Source organism: Lutjanus erythropterus, chromosome 11 (assembly GCF_056507025.1).
Source record: "Lutjanus erythropterus isolate fLutEry1 chromosome 11, fLutEry1.hap2, whole genome shotgun sequence".
Lineage (NCBI taxonomy): Eukaryota > Metazoa > Chordata > Actinopteri > Lutjaniformes > Lutjanidae > Lutjanus > Lutjanus erythropterus.
Window position 1 is genome coordinate 36231887 of NC_139327.1, and position 19311 is coordinate 36251197.

At 39.8% G+C, this 19311-nt stretch overlaps 1 protein-coding gene across 1 annotated transcript; it reads left to right on the forward strand.

Annotated features, from left to right (window-relative positions):
- Positions 1 to 1222: 1222 nt before the first annotated feature.
- On the forward strand, positions 1223 to 15491 carry slc25a14 (solute carrier family 25 member 14). The gene is made up of 8 exons (XM_084730037.1): positions 1223 to 1403; positions 2688 to 2826; positions 4788 to 4882; positions 10874 to 10959; positions 11497 to 11592; positions 12571 to 12695; positions 13210 to 13423; positions 14944 to 15491. The coding sequence occupies exons 1-8, from the start codon at positions 1223 to 1225 to the stop codon at positions 14983 to 14985; spliced, it is 978 nt and encodes a 325-aa protein (XP_084586163.1). The 3' UTR covers positions 14986 to 15491.
- The last annotated feature ends 3820 nt before the right edge of the window (positions 15492 to 19311 follow it).

Here is a 19311-nt window from a genome sequence, read left to right on the forward strand (position 1 = left end):
AACAAGACTAAAACAGCCTGCACTTTTTTCACTTTTACTTGAGCGAAGTAGTTGAATCAGTATTGTACTTTTACCAGAATCAAATATCTGTTCTGCTAACTACTTGAGTAAATAATGTGTGTACTTTAGCCGCCTCTGTTCCAGTGTAACCAAAGCATTTACAACTAAAATGCAGGTGCAGCCATTAAATACAGGAAAATATCTGTCATATTATCTGTCATAGTCCTGTTGTCGATCTATGTATCAGTTTAATTTAGTTAATAAGTTGAAGTTGATGGTAATAAGTCGGTTAATTTAAAAATAAAGAATATAAAGAAAGGTCATTTATGGGCTCTTCGTTTTTTCATTTGAACTGATAATTATTAGGCTATTTAAGTTTGTTATTAACTGACCCCGGGCCTCTGTCATTTCCCAAAAAGCGCCACCGGAAGTTGGGTGTCCACAGTGTAGGAACTGACCCCTTCCACAAGATGGTGGTATGGCAACACTACGCTCTGGATGGCAGCTGCCGTTAAACCTTAGAGGAGACGAAGAAGAAGCTCTCCTCTAGTGTTATTTGACATTAGCAGAAATGGGAAGCTAACAGCAGGCGAGAAGTTTTCTGCTTGCACTTTATTTAAGTCAAGCCACGTATGCAGCATGTGTTAAGTCATGGAAAACCAAGTCAAGTAGCAGGTTACGGATTTTTATCGACACCACAGGTACGTGACATTTCGGGCAAATGTAACGGTAACTACTTGCTAAATGTTAAACATCGCTAACAAGCTGGCTAGTAATTTCCACAAATGTTAGCGGACTAGCCGTTAGCCGCGCAGGAGCCATCTGTTTCCAGCTAACCGACCGAAACAGTTGGGGCGGCCACGATGATTTTCAGTTGCTAAAATTGCATATCATAACGAGAAGGATAATTATAATTTCGTTAATTAACTAGCGACTCAGATAAACGTATGACATAGCGTTTAGGGTGATAAATAACTTCATTTAGTTCCCGTGACACTGTTGCTGTCACTGAGCTGTCACTCATGGTTTGCCCTCCCCGGCACGTCAGCCAATTGAATCGCTTCAAAATGTGACTGACAGAACTCGCAGCCAATAGGAAGCCCACAACGGATACGATGGCTCTGTCCGCGGTGCTCGACACAGCGGGCGTCTCTTTCCGGCGCAGTACGCTGGGATGCTGATGCTGAGGAGCCTCCTTGAACTGTAGCATCATTACATCTCAATGTTTACCGACATGTTGTATTTTCTGAGGCTGCATCACTGTATTGACCTCTGTCTCGGGGGGCTGCTCTTGCTTTTAGCGGGGCTGCAGCAGGTGGAAGCAGCCGCCGCCGCGGAGATGACCAACTTGAACTGGAAGCCGTTCATCTACGGAGGGATGGCCTCGATTGTCGCAGAATTCGGTAGGATACGTGATGCACCACAACATGCAGCATCTCACCGTCATGTATAGCGTGGGGGTTATGCAGTGTAATGCCATGGCACTAGAAAATCTATGCAAATAGTGTTTTAAATTTCCGTGAATTTGTAGTCATTGGGAAATTATGCATCAGCATTTGTTAAGAAGTGATGGTAACGCTGGCTTCAAAAAGTGAACGATGCATCCAGCTGAATAAATAGCAAAGCTCTTTGTTGCACATTATATGCACCCAAGGCAACTGCAGATTTACACAATTCACAAAGTTAGAATTCAGTCATGTTGGTACAAACCCACACTGCTTAGTTTATCATTTGAACAATACACAGTATTCTGCTAGCTTCTTAATAGAAATTTACCCGTCAGCAAGTTTCAGAATGAACTTTTTGTCCATGGGCCAAATGGCTAGTGAATGTTACCAGCCTTTGGCTGGTGGATGGTGCTAATTTTGGTCCCTGCCTGGCAGTGAGCTCCAGATTGTTCCTCTCAGGTTTTGTCATAACATTTGAGTCACGGAATTCAGCCACAGTTTTTCTGAATAATGCTACTTATATTAAGTCTGGGCAGTATATCAATATCATATTGTTATCCATGTTAGATTTTGGATATTGTTATGTCTTGAGTGGGCGTATATGTTGTATTTCCTGATTTTAAATGTTGCATTACAGAAACAGTGATGTAATTTTTTGGACTTACGAGACGGTTGTAGCTATTCTATAATTAAAATATTTGGTGACCTCAATATTTCCCATTGTGTTTACGTGTGTTTTATTACATAAGAATGTCACCAACATTTTAGCCAACATGATGCCAGAATAAACAGCAGAGTTTTCACCGTCATTATAAGACTTAACCATTTTTTTCACAGCACCAAGGCCAAATAAACAGAAAAAATCTATGCTGAGACACATTTTGCTCCCACTGTTTCCTTATTTCAGTGGCACAAAATGGTCTTAAAATGACAATAATATTGTGTATCGCTGTTATTTCTGAGACAACATATTGCCAACAAAGGAAGTTATTGTGACAGGCCCTGGAGACAATGTGTCATGCTCTGTGACTCCAATGTCATGATTATACATGAGAGATGAAAACTGGTGCTACCTGACAGTATGAATTTGACAGTTCTAACAGTATTCTAGGAGGGTTTTTGTTATGATTGAAGCCACAGTATCGCTGAACTCCAGTACTAATTAATTTTCCTTTTTTCAGTTAATCCTTAATATTATTATACATCACCTCCCATTACTATTGTACTTTTCATCCTCAGGGACATTTCCCATTGACCTGACTAAGACCCGACTACAGGTCCAGGGTCAGTCCCAGTACACAGAGGTACGCTACAGAGGCATGTTCCACGCTCTCTTCAGGATCGGCAAGGAGGAGGGCATCCGGGCACTCTACTCTGGGTATGATGCATGCTTTTTTAGGCTCTGCAAAAACAACATTGATACACAATTTGGCCACCACAAAATCAAGTCTTAACCATGTTTATGGTAGCCACTAGCTAACAGAGGGCTCCTGCCAGAGCCATGCACAGAGAGTGTTGTGGTAATGTTAACTAGGGACATTTGGTGATCTGTCTTTAACATTCGCACCTGAACTATTTCAATCGACAGTTTAGGCATGTGGCACCGAAATAAGGCACCATAATCTGTGTTTTAATTTGGTCATATAGGACCCGGTGCCATATTGGCACCAAACTTTGGTATCCAACATGTAATAGACTCTCAGTGATATGAACATGGGTGACATCCAATCAAGCCAGACATTATTATCCCAGCAGAAATTTGGTTGCAGCCAGGTAAAGACAGTCATTATGAAAAACACAATCACACAATGCAAAAGTGTAGACAGATCACAGGGACAAACGGTACAAATGCAACAACTCTTCAAATGAACACAGTGCAAAAAAAAAAAAACAGCTAAATGGTCAATACATAGAGTGCCTAGGTCACATGTGCAAATTCAGGTTACTAATTGCTGAGCATGAACTCTGTATCTATAGCCTGAAGGTAGGAGCTCAAACTCCTTCTGAGGGAAGTGATCAGTATGGTCTAATATGGCCTGGGCCTTCCTTAGTACCAGCCTATAGTGTAGGTCAGGGAGCTGCAGATGACTCACCCCAGTAACTTCACTGGCCACTCTGACAAGTCGGTCAAGCCTGATCTTATTGGCCAGGTTCTCAAACCATCATCATCCCGACAACACAGGCGTAGTCTCCTATCCATTAATGCTGTTCAGTTGTTAATGTTTGATAGGTATGATATAAACAGGCTATGATATAGTTTTAATTGCATAATGGGGTTAATTCATTTCGTCCGGACAACATGGATAATTCCCACACAATCTGCTCTGAACCACTTTACCAGAAAACTCCTGTTTCTGCTTAATGTACATCTATTTAAGAACACCTCTGGGTTCAACCCCTGAATCCTTTTTTAAAATCTATTCTGTTAAATCTAGAGCTGAAATGTCAGAAAATAGTGAAAAATGTCAATTCCAGTTTTTAAAGTCCAAGTTGGTGTCTTTTAAACGTCTTGTTTTGTCAGTCCATAACCAAAGATACTCAGTTATAATATGATCATAAAGAGAGAAAAGCAGCATCATCTCCATATTTGAGAGGCTGAAAACAGCATTTTCTGCCATTTTTGCATGAAAATTTTCCATCAAGAGTAATTGATAATCAAAATAGTTTATGACAATTGTCTTTTTTACCAGTTGGGAGATTTACTAGCCAGACAAGGCAATCCTTACTGTTGACCCCTGCACCTCAGCTTCAGAAAAGCCTTCCTATCTTGTATGCAGTTTAGGCTACTTGTGGAGCTTTATAAACAGCTAATAATGTTTTTTCTTCTTGGGAAATGCCAAGAACACCCTGTTATTTCAGCACTAAGTTCCAGGACGTGTGAATACAGTCACACTTGCCTTGCCATTCCTGGTGGGAGAGAGCTTTCAGTTAAACCGCTCTGTTAAGTAAATGTAGTTACTTCTTCTTGCTACACACTTGCAATATGCTCCACGCTGATGGAAACAGCATGTGCTCAATGCAATATGCAGTAATAGGCTTTGCTTACAGAGCTGTTACACTTTGTGGGTGGTTGAACTGTGATATTACTGAATCCAAGCATAGATTTGAAAGAAGCCCAGTGGGACTGGAAATGTGTTCCATTTTAAAAAGAAGAAGCTGCGGCCGGTGTGATTCAAGTCTTTTGTGTCTACAGTTATTAAGATTCATCTGTGCTTTTAAATAATAGACAATAGGTGTACTGTTGTTGATAAGAGGGAAAGTAACAGATAAGCACTCCCTCTACTTCTGCCTCTGTCCTCACTTTAACGGTTAATAAACATAATTGTCCTCTTCTCTCAGGATTTCTCCTGCCCTGTTGAGACAAGCTTCTTATGGGACAATCAAGATAGGAACCTACAACTCTCTGAAGAGGCTGTTTGTCAGTCGTCCAGAAGGTGAGTGTTGACTATTTCTCCATCTAACACCCTGTCTTCTACCTCTCTGCTAAACTGTCTTGTAAAGTCTGTCATCTTAAGGCTCCAAACTTATAGCCTGCCTGCTGGCAAACAAACAAGCCTTTAACTCACAGTCTTCAGTCAGGTAGTGTCTCCGATATCGCCTGAAACCTTGAAAGAATTTTTGACTACAAGATATCAGTCTGGAAAAAACATTCAGCCGAGCTCAGCAGCTGGCCTAACAATGAACTGGGTGAGATGGATTGAATGATAATGACTGCAAGCGGCATTGTCTATTAAATTTAGATTCGATTCATATTTGCATTGCAGCTCTGGCTGGTTTCAGGCTGATGCAATCTCCTGCAAACAACTAAAACCTCTTAAAGCACCAGTTAACGCATTCATGGTAGTACACTGAACAACAGAATACTCAGTTTTATGTCTGTGATGCTGGGACTTAATATATAATTACCCCTCACCAGATTTCAGTTTGTACAACCACATCCACTTATCAACTAAATGCGTCATTGGATTTGAAATGTGCCCCTTTAACTGATGCTATTATCCGAATTATAGTAAGAATGTGGTAGAATATTTTGTATTACTGGCTATCGAGTAGCCTGTGAAATGGCAGTTACAGCCTACACTGATATTAAGTACCTTTAGTATATTTAACTTGAAAAAGTGATTGACGTAACCAGCTGCCGAATCTGATGAGTGAAATCCAACTGGGGCCTCTAATATAAATGCAAATTAAAAAAATATTTTAAAAGCACATCATAGTGTGGGCATGACAGTTTAAGTCAAGTCAAATTCTTTTTGTATTACCTGAGAAATTGCATGTCTCGTTTTTGCACATTTGCTGAAATTGCAGTTGCTCTACTGAAACTGTAAATGGTTAATGTTGTTTTGTTAGATGAGCCAAAACTTTTATTTCTGACCCTGATTATACTCTCATATTCTTCACTTTCCTTCTGTTTCAACTCAAAATATCTTTTGTGCCTTAAGCAGAAGCACAAACCGCTCAAGCCTTCTTTCTTCTTTGTTTATGTTGGGGCACTTTTCATGTTTGTTGGGTGTTTTTGGTGGTAGGTTGCTTCTGTTTACATGCAGACTAGGTATAAAAAGAAGTATGTAAATGGCTTCAAGTACGGGGTGGTTGGACTTGACTACAATTTAGGTCAGTTTAGAAATTTAGAAAAGAGAATTTCCCCCTGGCACAAAGTCCAGTTTACTTTGTTTGTTACCCATCTGAATAAGGATTGGTTTGGTAAATAATGTGGGATCAATGCACACAGACATTAAGTGCACAGCAATTTACCCTGGTTATACTGGTACAGTGATTTTACTCCTAACCAACAACTTTGCATTGGATATTTTTCTTCACACTGCAGCCATCCTGTATTTGCCTTTCAGTGTATGTCTGTACACCCGACACCCTCCAAAAAAACAGGTTGTGATAACCTGTCGTGACTCGTCTGGAAACAGAATGACTGTATTAACCTGCCAGCGCTAATTTGCAAGCTAAATAAGAGGCAAAGAGTTTCCAGGAAGGAAGGAAGGGATGGATGGAGGAAGAGTGAAGACAGAAAGAGAGGCAGGAGGAGGGGTGGAGGGATGAGAGAATGAGTCAGGCTGCATTCACACTGTAGCTGCAAGTGCTCCGATGTGTTTTTCCCCTCCTATCAACACAGATTTCATGTTTCTGAACAATGTGAAGCGAAAAAATTTATACATTTCATTGACATGGAGACAGGCAAATGCTCAACAAAAATAGCCCACAAGCTTGTTATTCAGCAACTGTGCTAAAGTAGCCTTGTGGAAGAGAGAAAATATTCACATTTAAGGAGTTGGAATCAGAGAATCGTGACATTTTTTTCTTAAATAGTTAAATAGTTGGTCATTAATTTAATAATCAGTTAATGATTGCAGCTCTAGTTTCCATCAGGATATTTTTATCTGCGCATTGAAGTATTGCATTAGAAGAGATGGATGGAAATGGCAAAATTCAGTAAGATTTTATGCCCTCCTGAGGAGGAGTTTTGCCTTTTTTGAAAAACAGTCAGGCCAAACACTCTTAATGGGAACTGGAAACATACTCTGAACATTCTCTTACATGATTCATCGGCTGTTTCCACTCTGACAGTCTCCTTATCCCTCCCACGGCTCTATAATACATCCATGATTGCTACAGACAGATCAAGAGATGGGACCAAACGAACATCAGTATCAGGCTGCAATATTGACCAAAGGCATTCATTAAAATTCTAATGTACATTTCACAACAGCACGTGGTTTTTCTTCATAAACATTACGCCAAGCAGTGAGAATCAGGAGCTGATTAGTAATTTTCACTTCCATGCTGATGCTAATCTACAGATTGATCAATAATATAAATAATAGTTAGTGGCAGCTCTAAATTAGAGCAGTGCATTATGCACTTAGAAAGGGGTAAATTGGACAGAAATAATCTCAGCAACACAGAGGAGAATCATAAAGGTGGATCAGGTTTAATTGTCAGGAGGTCGAATGTTCACTTCGTCCTCCTGCAGAGAGACACACAGAGCCACTGCAGTTATCAGCCAAATGGGTTTGCGCTACATTTATCAGAGATTTGCCGGCGCCAGCATGTTAGTGAGACTCACAGGAAGTTGGAGACTCCAGGCTCTGTCTGTGTCTTCCTCTTCCTGCTCGCTCTGGTTGTTTATTTGACAGTCATATTTTCCCAACGACTGAACTCTATTCTAAATCCCCATGACCCCATTTTTTCTTTGTTCTTTTTCTAACACTTTGCTCTTTTCTCTTCTTTCCATCTGTTCCTCTTAATATTTAATGACCGATTAGTGTACATCAGATAGCCTAAATAATATGAATAATAGAGTAGATCAAGGTAGGAGAACAGGACTGAGTGAGTGAAAGGAATCGAAGAGTGAAGTTGCATTGTGCACTTTCTTAAAGGAAAAGTTTAAAGGTTTAACATTGTGGAAAATACGCTTAGTTTAGAAGACTGACATGAATTTCATGTCTGTGCTTTTAAGTATGAGGTTGTGTCATAATGTGTTTAGGTCAGCATAGATGCTGAAAGCAGGGGGCTAAAGCTTGTAAAGCTGCAATTGATCGATCAGTTATAAAGAGACTATAAAATTAAGTGCCAACTATTTCGACAATCAGTTCAAATGTTCAAATTCACTGATTTCAGTTCCTTAAATTTGCACATATTTACTGCTTTATTGCAGTAAACTGAATATCTTTGGTTTGTGGTCAAAACGGCTTTGGGAAACGCTGATCAGCATTTTTCACCATTTTTAGGCATTTAATGGACCAAACAGCTATTCAAGTAATCAAGAATAATCAATAATCAGTGATGGAAATAATCAGTAGTTGCAGCCCTACAAGTTAGGTGACATGGATTTAAGCACATTAGAAAACCACTGCTATGAATCTGTGCATGTGTCATGGCATCACAATACAGTATGAACAGTAGCTTTCTGGCCCAAAGGCTTTTTGGCAATAAGGCCTGAAAACGATTTTCTCCCACATTCAAGCTGCTTCAAAATATGAAAAAACAGCGTGCACAAATCTTGCGAGAGTTTTGCACATCCAGGCTCACCATCTAGACTCAACCCCAGATACAGCGGTTTTTGGTTTTGGTCACTTTAAAGCCATGATGGTGTCAATCCAACATGTAATCAATCCCTAAAATGATAGATTAACATTTTTCCATTTCTGTTTGTTTAGGAGTTAAACTAATGTGTCAGCACCAGTGAACCAGGGCAAATGTCTTGTGCATTCAGAGAACATATTGAATATTATTGATTCAGAGTCTGAAGTGCAAATGGATAAGGGAGGGTAGAAGGGAAGGGAGCAAGGAGGGAAACTAATCTGGGGATGAAGAGTTTTTGTTACTGATCCTAACTTCACTTTTTAATGTTTTGCCAAAATACAAAGCGCCCTTTTTTTCTGTTGATTGTTTGCCTTTCCACTCTGCATGCCCTCTGCCACGATGGTGCCACTGTGTTTTGAATGCTTGTTTTGATGCAGGCTTGGGTTTGCCCTGTGGTTGTGGTGGGATCGAACGCCCCGTTCCCCTGTCCAAAAAATGAGCGGCGCGAGGACCGCCACACTAACTGTTGGTCAGATTGATCAAGGATCACTGTAACTATTGTTCTGAACTCAATCCATTATTATTTTGTCTCCTCCTCCTCCTCCTTCTTCCTCTTATTCCAACGTAGACACCATACTGGGTTACTACTAATAAGATCCACCACTTGCTAACACTGACAAACTCTGCCCAGGCTAATTGTTGGAGTAAAGTTAACTCCACCCTTGTGGTGTTCCAAGTAGGTTAGAGCAAACATGAATACCTAAATGCACATAACATAACTTAGACACAATGATTTTTTTGTAGGGAGCTCCAAATCATAGACATCCCTGGAAATAACTGCTTGTCTGTAAGATTTTTTTTGCCCTTTCTGACTTTCTTTTAGCAACTTGTATTCAGAGATCATAGTGATCCTAAATTTGTAGCTTTGCTTGACTCAAACTCAAACAGGATATAAATAAATAATCATAGAGGTTCTGTCTCTGTAAATGCACGAGTGTCATTTTCAACACACGCTAATTTGTGTCTTGTTTTGGTTGGAGCATATCAGCTGTTTGGGACGGTAGGGACACAACGGTGAGGACATTTTCCCATCAGTTAAAAAAACTCATGACACTACAGATTATTCTGGACATTTTACGATATTTGTCAATGACGGTCAGTATCTGTAACATTTTAGTTTACTCGTAATCTTAAACGGTAGACATTTATGTCTTCTACTTTGAACAAAACAAAGGTTTTTCATTATTAAGTTTGGAGTTGCCATGTCTATCAAACATCCCCCACACTGATGCTTACAACTGTGGCTGATGTCCAAAGACAAATTCTAAAGTAACACAAACATGAAGTACACACCGATTGTAATGCTATCTTGGTTTAGCCAAGTTAGCCTTAGTTTTCATTAGGGCTGAACAATTAATCAAAATTTTATTGAATTCGCAGTTTTCAAATCGCAGGAAATGCAATATGTGTTAAATACAAAATGTGTGGCAGACTACCATTTTAAATTTAATTAAGCCCTAGTTTTATCAAATTATCACCAGTGAACACAGAATGCTTTCTTTTATTTCTGCCCCACACCCCAAAGCTGTACGGAGATGCTGGGGCTCTGTATAATTGCCCTTACAGTGGATTTCATTCTGCACAAACAGAGAAAGTTGTCAAGCGACCTCATGTCATGCTGGGATTACTCTCTTTTTAAGGTAGCATTACATTTGCTGTCTGACTCCTGTTACTCTGTGCTGCAGCTCTGCTGCTGCTGTACAGAGTAGACTTTTTTTTTTTTTAAGATATGTTTTTGGGCTTTTTTGCCTTTATTGGATAGGACAGCTGAAGAGTAGACAGGAAATAGGGTGAAGAGAGGGGGGATGACACGCAACAAAGGGCCGCAGGCAGGAGTCGAGGCCGCTGCAGAGGACATGGGGCAGAAGCTCTACCAACTGAGCTATAGGGCCGCCCCCGGAGCAGACATTTTATTTATAATTACAGCATCCGTTGGTCGACTTAAAGTAGTTCCTGTTGAGTGGCCATTACAAAATGAAAATTATTTTCTATGACCCAGACATTATTAAACAGAACACATATTTTTTTAAAAGGATTTTGCAACATAATAAAGTAGCTTACAGCCAAAAACATAGTTTAACAGAACTGTCGACTATGTGATTTGTCCCAAACAAGATCATCTGTAGTGAGTTGAAAATGACACAGTGTCTTTTAAGTGGAGCGCATGCATGATAATTTTTGATCTATGGAAATAACATATATCATCCCTCTAGACATCTGTACATAGTCATTTTTAGGCTAATCTTAATTGAATTGTGTTTGTGTGCTTTTAGTTGTTTTTGGCTGTGTGTGTTAATTGATATAATTTCTTGTCTCGTTCCTGATAGATGAGACCATGGTCATCAACGTCTTCTGTGGTGTCGTGTCTGGAGTCCTGTCCTCCTCTCTGGCCAACCCTACTGACGTCCTCAAGGTGATTGTTAATGCTGGGGACGAAAATGACACTAAAATATCCCTTAATCAATATGTATCAAAGCAGTTAATTCTTTATGAGCCCTGTCATCAACTGATAATATGTTCCTACTCCACAGTTACAAGCTTGATGTTTTCCCTGTTACAGAATAAATTGTGTAGTTTGTTAAAGAAAGAGCTACAAATCAACCAAAGCAAATTTTACTTTCTTGGGTATCTGGTTCAGTAAGACTTGGCCTAAGTGTTGCTTCTTCTCTGTTAGTTTTTTTGTGCCGAGAACAATAATCTGTGAAAATGATAAACGAATCTGCAGAAAATTAATCGATGATTATTTTGGCAAATGATGAACTGAATTAATGAAAGTCACAGCTCAAGAACGTGCTCAAATCTGAAGACTGTTGGAAGTTTTGACATACAGCCCAGTGGATTTATCTCTACAGCTGCTTTAAAATGAATCCTTATCCTGAGTTCAGACATTAAGTGCTGTGTTGTAAAAAAAAAAAAAGAAAACAAAGTTGTTTGTTCGTTTTGGTCCCAGATCAGAATGCAGGCGCAGGGCAGTCTGCTCCAAGGCAGCATGATGTCCAACTTCATCAACATCTACCAGACAGAGGGCACCAGAGGGCTGTGGAGAGTGAGTACCGCATTATTCTGTAGAGGAATATGTACGCTCATTATGCATGTTTTATACGTAGGGTATGCTGTGTTCCAAGATGGCGCCCAATTCATTCATCATTTTTTTTAGACTTGTGGCTCAAACTGTCAAGATACAAAACATAAACATCAGTGTTTGACACTTATTTAATACTTTCAAATCTTTAAAGCTGTTATAATGTATTTTTTTTAGGATGAATCCAATGACAAATTGGAAACAATGCGACTGTGAAAAGTGTCTATCATAGTGATTAAGCTACACTGAATCTGCTGCTCCCTTTGGCTTTATGGAGCTTTATATTGAGTTTCAGCTCAGTGTTTAGCTGTCTGGCCACAGGTTTACTGATTTGTTTCACTCTAGGGCTGCTTGATTTGTTAGAAAATTCATATTAAGATTATTTGAACTGAAATTGTGATTGTGATAGGCCAGCGTTTCCCAACCTTGGTCCTCAGGGACCCCTGCCCTGCATGTTTTAGATGTTTCCCTGCTCCAACACTGTGATAGGTGATACAATTAGATCTGGAGAACAAGATGAACGGCACCTCATTATGATGCTGTTTTCTCATACATTTTTCCTCTTTCAGAAAACTGATTTGGTTCTGCTTCTGCGACTTGGCTACTGCACTTGGCTATATTGCAATTTTATTGTGATTAATTGTGCAGCCTTAGCTCACTCTGACTGTGTAGCATTAGTTCCACCCACAGGAGGCAGCTGTTTTCCCCTCAAAAAAACACCACTGTAAACTACCTGCACAGCACCAAAGAGCAATCAGATATTTAGCAGCTTAAGAACCAGATAGTTCCCTGAGGAGTTGGTAGAAACCAAAAGTAGCAGTTAACCCCTGCATAAAAATAACAAAACAATGTTATTTACACAGCTACCTTACAATGTGAGCTTGTTACACTGTGACAGTGTTACAAACTTGTTTTCTTCATCATCATCATCCTCCTCCTCAGGGCGTCATCCCCACTGCGCAGCGAGCAGCCATTGTCGTCGGGGTGGAGCTTCCTGTCTATGACATAACAAAGAAGCACCTCCTTCGCTCAGGCCTCATGGGGGACACCATTTTGACACATTTCATGTGAGTTTATTTATTCCTAAACTCTTTGCAGATCGAGAGTGGTGATCATAGAGTATGTCTTTAAAGCTTCCACAACGAACTTTCATATTTTGTTGATTTTTTGAGGCCCCTGTAGACAAAAGCTGTAGTGCTTCCATCTACATAGCCACAAAATATAACAACAAAAATAAAATTATCTAAAGAAAAATCCCCTCCTTCTTCTTAAGTGGCTTACATATGACTGACTGTGACTTTGATATCAAGGAGAATCCTTGACCTGGTGGGAGATATTAAGAATAACTATATAGAAATAGCCGATCCTCTCGATGATGGTCTCATTTTCTTATTTGGGTCATATAGAGACATTAGTATTAAATTGAGACTGTTTTATAGTCAGTTAGTAGGTTTAAGTATATTTTAGCAGTGATGAAAATAGTACTGGAAGCAAAGTGGCTGCAGTGTGTTTCAAAGGGTGGACATCTGACTTAAAGATGATGGCGTCTTAACCTTGTTCCATGTCTCGATGCGTGTACAGCTCAAGTTTCACGTGTGGCTTGGCGGGGGCACTGGCCTCCAACCCCGTTGACGTGGTCCGGACACGTATGATGAACCAACGAGTTTTGTCAGGAAGCCCCATGTACAAAGGAACGCTGGACGGAGTGATGCAGACGTGGAAGAACGAAGGCTTCTTCGCTCTCTATAAGGGATTCTGGCCGAACTGGCTGCGACTGGGGCCTTGGAACATCATTGTATCCTTTGAAACCTGCACAGGGAGGAAAAAACAGGGGAACCAGACTTTTGATCATTTCTAGTTCCTTAAAAAGCCTGGAATAGGATCTGAAATGTTTGATCTCTCCAGATGTACTGTACACCAGGTGGTTTATGCCCATGTTTATGTAAGACTTATTTCATTGATTGATCTAATTTGTTAGCTTAGTTATTGAAAAACTTAGTTTATAAAAGGTTACTTGCCCAATTATATTTCAGGCTTTGCAGCAATGTGCTGCCTAAGAGATATTGTACACATTTAACTAGCAAGCGTTTCAACATGTTGTACTAGCTGTCCAGTGATAAAACAGATGTCAAAAAGAAGAAAAACGTTAGGAATAGTATGTAACAGTACACAGATGTCACAATTTGGTTCATACCCTGGTTTTGTACATTTTATTTGGAAGAGACAGTAGTATAAGTGTCAGAACAAACATGAACACTGAACAAACACAGTCCCAAAAAGCAACTGGTCACAAACTGAAAGGCATCTATTATGCTATGAAACTGAAAATACAGAAGAAATAGAATAAACAGCCCTTTGGTCTTATCTTTATATTATTCTTTATGAAAACATACAGACGTTATCAGCTTGATTGTAGCGACACAGTCTTCAAAGCATCACAACAGGAGTGATCAAACAGGATATGAACAATACTCTTTAGTCCAGTTAATGTACCACAATCATTCAGTAGAGACTGGAGCCTCCAGCATTGAATAATTTACCTTAATAGTAGAGAGAACCAGACCTTAACTTGAGACAGGCTTATATGAGAGACTCTATTTTTTTCTTTCCCCTTTATTTCCCGCAATCAACATTTCCTCAGTGTGAACCTCTTTCCGTTGATAAATTCAGGATAATGGACACAGCGATAGAAACTGCCACTTATGGTATGTTCACCCTACCAGCAACAAAGCATCAGGCTACAAGTCTATTTTCAGTGGAAGCCGGCGGCATGAAGCCAGAAGCAGACATCCAACACTGCGTGTCAGTCGTAACGCGCTATAAATCAAAGAGTTGTCTCCCCATGATTCCTGTGTAAACAATGGAAGAAAAAAAACTATTCTTGCCATTTGAGAGTTTCCAGTTTTATTTAACCCTACCCTATTTTCTTTCCATGACATCAACAACAAAAAAAAAAAAAGCAGCTTGATGATCCATGGTCGCAGACTCTGCACACAACTGCTGATTAATATCAACGAGCGCTAATCAACAATTTGCTAACAAAATGACATTTTTCATTCACTAAGTTTTTACTGGTGGCTTCCACGTTGCCCTCCTATTTTGATTGCTTTCACCTACAGTCAAGTAAACACTTCCTGCACAGATATTTCACAGTAAAAGTCCAGTGGCTCATTGGGAACAGGTCAGAGTTGACTCAGGGAAGGTGTGGCGTCAGACGAGGCTCATATTTCAGAGCTTGTGTCAGTCTGCCGAGCGGCTTCAACCTGCATAGTGTTATGATGTGAATCATCAAGTTTTCCTTAACACACTTCTCAGTTCTTCATCACCTTCGAGCAGCTGAAGAAGCTCCCATTTTAACGCCAGCAGCAGGAGGTGGGACTTCTCTGGTCCGTCAGACTGTGTCGGGCATATTAGAGGGGTGTGAGCACGGCAGCACCTGGAGTTTTGGCACCAGTATATTCACACTCCCTTCAAATTCATACCAATGATACGACACGGTATCAGTCATCTCCTCACCCCCATACAAATCAAATGTTGATTTCTCTTTTTATTGCAGAGTGTTTTATTTATTGTCACTGGTTCTGATTTGGTACTGTTTTATAGACTGCTGCTTTGATGATTACTCTCACCCTCAATCACCTTAAACACTCCCCAGGCAGCTAAAAGTTTGGTTGTAGCAGAAGACTGACAGTTTTATTTCCTTGAGCTAAATAGAAAGACAAAGTTTACCGCTGTGGAATCTTGTGAACTTTGGCCTTTTTTTTTAAAAAATGACAGACACTTCTGATTGTTTGCTCAGGATTCCTTCACAGATGTGGAAAAAACATGGAAAATGAATTTTGAATTGAATCAGCCTAATAATTGCAGAATGTTACTTGAGTTGTGCATGACAGTGCAGTTTGTAGAGTTTTGAAAAAGAACAGAAAATGAATGATTTGTAAGGTTTTTTTAAATGCACTGGCACTGCATGAAATGTGCTCGGGAAATAAGTCAGATTTATCTGTCGAATGTTGATGGACTGCATGGACAAGAAACTGACTGTTACAGTAGTTAGTTCACTGAGAGCGTGAACAGGGTTCACACCGACAGACAGGAGATGATCCTCAACAGCGCTCCAGATGAGTTCATCTCTGTATGAAAAATGACTCTCAGACTGTTTGTTGTGGCCTCGGCTGCATTAAGAAAATCAAGAAAAGGTGTTGCAAAGCCTCCTGAAGTAGGTCAATCCAAGAAAATTACACAACACTTGAACTTCTGTTTGAATTTAATGCTGAGGACAAAAATAGTAAGAGGAAAACATTTTTTCCTCTAGTTATTATTTGGTATTTGTTAGGAAAATCAATGCAATGCAAAGACAAATTGGAACACAAACTCTGAACATCTGTGATCGTAGACAGGGATGCACCGATTGTGAAATTTGGGGCCAATACAATGTTTAAAACAAAGCTGGGAAAACACTGCACGATTTCAGAAATGTTGTTGTCTAAATTCCAACTCCCACTGCACAACTAAATCATCTGCGACGTAAAGCCAAAGCTCATGATTTATGTGCTCAAACTGTGCGGTCTGATCGACAAGCCATGGCCTGAGTGCTCACACTGAACGTGTAATATGTAAATTAAAATGATTGGCGATGGGTCAATAACATTTTTTCATGCCTGATCCCATTACCGCAACCTTAAGTATCTGCTGATACTTTTTTCCCCCTCTCTTGAACAGCTAAGTGTGTGCCCAGCTTAATAATTTGGCTGTGTGCTTTCATTTAGTTGTTATTTATTCCCCCTTTTTGCCAGTTCTCTTCATTATGTAAAAGACGTCACACTTTGCCCTTTTACATCATATCAGAGTTGTGCCCAGCTGTTGGAGTTTAACTGGAAACACAACATTTAGTGAGGGCAAAATGTAGACGACAAATGGATAAACATCAGCCACTGGAACTGGAGAATATCATCTTATTGCGTGCGTAATAATGATGTTCGGCTGATAAATCGGTGCATCCCTTAATCTTTAAGAGCCACTGAAGTTTTAGTTGAAACAACCAGAAATCTGAACCAAAGCCTCTTATGAAATAAGACACAACAGGAAGGAAAGGAAATATTCACTCCAGATCAGTCACTCCAAATGAAGGTGTTTTTATTTTTATTTTATTTTTGCTGTAAAGACTTTTTTTTTTTTTTGTTCACCTCCGGTCTGCTGCAGTATTAGGAGCTAACAGGTTGTGAGCGGTGCTTGCTGCCATGATAATTTCATTAACAGTCCAGTACATTTTAATGTAAATCACTGTACAGACTCAGTCACAGATGGAGGTGGATGTATTTTATCTTACGCATGTCCAGGTGTACATATGATGCCTTGTTGCGCTATTTTTACCGTTGTGTCCCTCGTTTTGAGGTTAAGTCATGGCCTGAATAGCAAAGTGGCAGCTGATGTGGATAGAAAATGGGAAGGAGGGCCTTCGTGCCAAAATCTGTTTTTAACCAAACAGGGATAAATTTATTTGCAGATAATTATTTTGTTTGCAGCTACTCTGAATCTGCACAAAGTTCAAAGTGTGTGAAAGCCAGTTTCACCCATTTAAATCAGACCAAATGCATATTTTTTAAATGATTTGTATTTTTAATGATTTACGGGAAGCCATAAATTATATTTAAGCAGTAATCCTAAGACTTGATACGCATTATGTGCAAATATTAATTGTCCCTTGTTTGACTTCCACGCCAGTTGTCCTCACTCTTTCATCCACCTGCATCACCAAACCTTTTTTTTTTTTTGGTGGTAAATGTTATATTGTAGCAGTATTTTTAGTAGTTTTTATTTGCATCAGTTTCTTCAGTTTGGTTTTCTGATCACAGCTTTTTTTTTTCTTTGGCTTTATAGCTTGTCATCCGAAGGATGTCTCAAAATTATCTTCAGACTGAAACAAGTCGTCCTCTGTTGTAACAGCACAAACCTGCTGGACTCTAGAACTGACGCACACTGATAATATTTTATAATTTATAGCTTCAACACTGGCACCAGCACTTCTACATGTATACTGCTGTAGGCAGCGTTGCTGTTCCCTGTACTGTAGTTGGCTTGTTATATTCAAGAGCTTGACTCTATCTTTGTCATACTTTCATCTTTGTATAGTAGAATATTTATAGGAATTTTGTGAATGAGATTTTCCCTCAACCTGCTTCTTCCTCAGCCTGCTTCTTGTATAATTGATTTAAAACACTCCGCCTGTCCTTTTGACCTGAAATACAGCAGTGGCCATTGCAGCTGCAGAAATCTCACAAACGGCCTTTTCTTAAAATTGATCGTGACTGCAGAATTCAAAATCAAACCGACAGCGTGTCCTAATCGAAACCGTATCTGTGGTATCAAGTTTGAGAAAGTCACCAACAGTGTGTGAAGTGTGTGTTTGTAGGGAGTTCATGCTTCCTTTTCATGAGCTATTTTTCGGATCTGTTTGCGCCAACTGTCAGATTCAGTTGGTTTTCCTGTGGGACGGTCGAGGTGAATTTCAGTGTGCGGTTGAGACACAACTCAAACATTTGTGTTGCAGAGTGGAGCTGGTTTGATGGGCCACAAGTTTTTGAGTGTATGTTGGAGTCTTTGTGTCCTTTCAGACACAACGTGCGGCTCAAACCACATTGTGTCTGAAAAGGCTGTGCTGCCTTCAAATGGGGTCGTGTTTCCTGTGTTCATGAGGAGGCCCTTTTCTATTTACACACCTAATTTTTAACCATTCTGAGAAGATCTGCAACAATTAATTGATAATGAATCAATTATAAAATTAATCGCCAGCTATTTTGAAAATCGATCAATCAGTTCGAGTAATTTTTAAATTAAAAATAAGTCAAACTTCTATGATTGCTGCTTCTTAATATCTGTGAATATTTGTGTGAGCTTATTTTGTGGTAAAGGGCCTGATAAGATTTGTTGACATTTTCAGAAATTGCGGTGCTCTGTGGAAATTCATTTTCTTTCGGATTTAATTTTAGTCATCTAGAGTTTCTCTTCGTAATTGTATATATGTAAAATGAATAAATGTTAATATTCCCAACGCCTTCATCTTTTCGTTATGCCGTTGCGTTTCCTGCATTATGTTGTGTTGTGTTTGATCATTCACCCCAAAACAGTCGGCCGTAAGCTAAAGAGCAGGTAGCAGCTGAACACCTGCTGGTCACGTCATTCACACCGGGCCGGCGAATGATGTAAATGTAGCATTTAGTATTTGCGTTTTTACGTTAACTTTGTATGTAATCTACTCGCACAAAAAAATTGATGGGCCTTTTATGTGAACATGTCATTACACTACCCACTCACCAGCTTGCTAAATCGTTAGCCTCCGTGGCTTCTAAACGCTGACAGTTTTGGTCTCTGTCGCCGTTGCCTGGCGTCGCCTCGCATGGCGTAACCATGAGCTCACGAGTTCCATTTGAAGGCAGCGTATGTTTAGACCTGAGATCAGTGTGTTGTGTGTCTGACATTTCCGATGTGTCTCTGCCTTTCTGTCCAACTCGGTGTTAAGATGTTTTCATACAGTACTTGCACTGTTACGGCCTTATGCTTTACTTTGATCACCTGTTCATGAGGTTTTGTTGCTCCTCTGCCTACACTGATGCCTCATTATCACCATACTGAGCGTGTGGGTTTTTAGTTACTGTCTTCAGATTTGTGCTTACAGTTCTCAATATT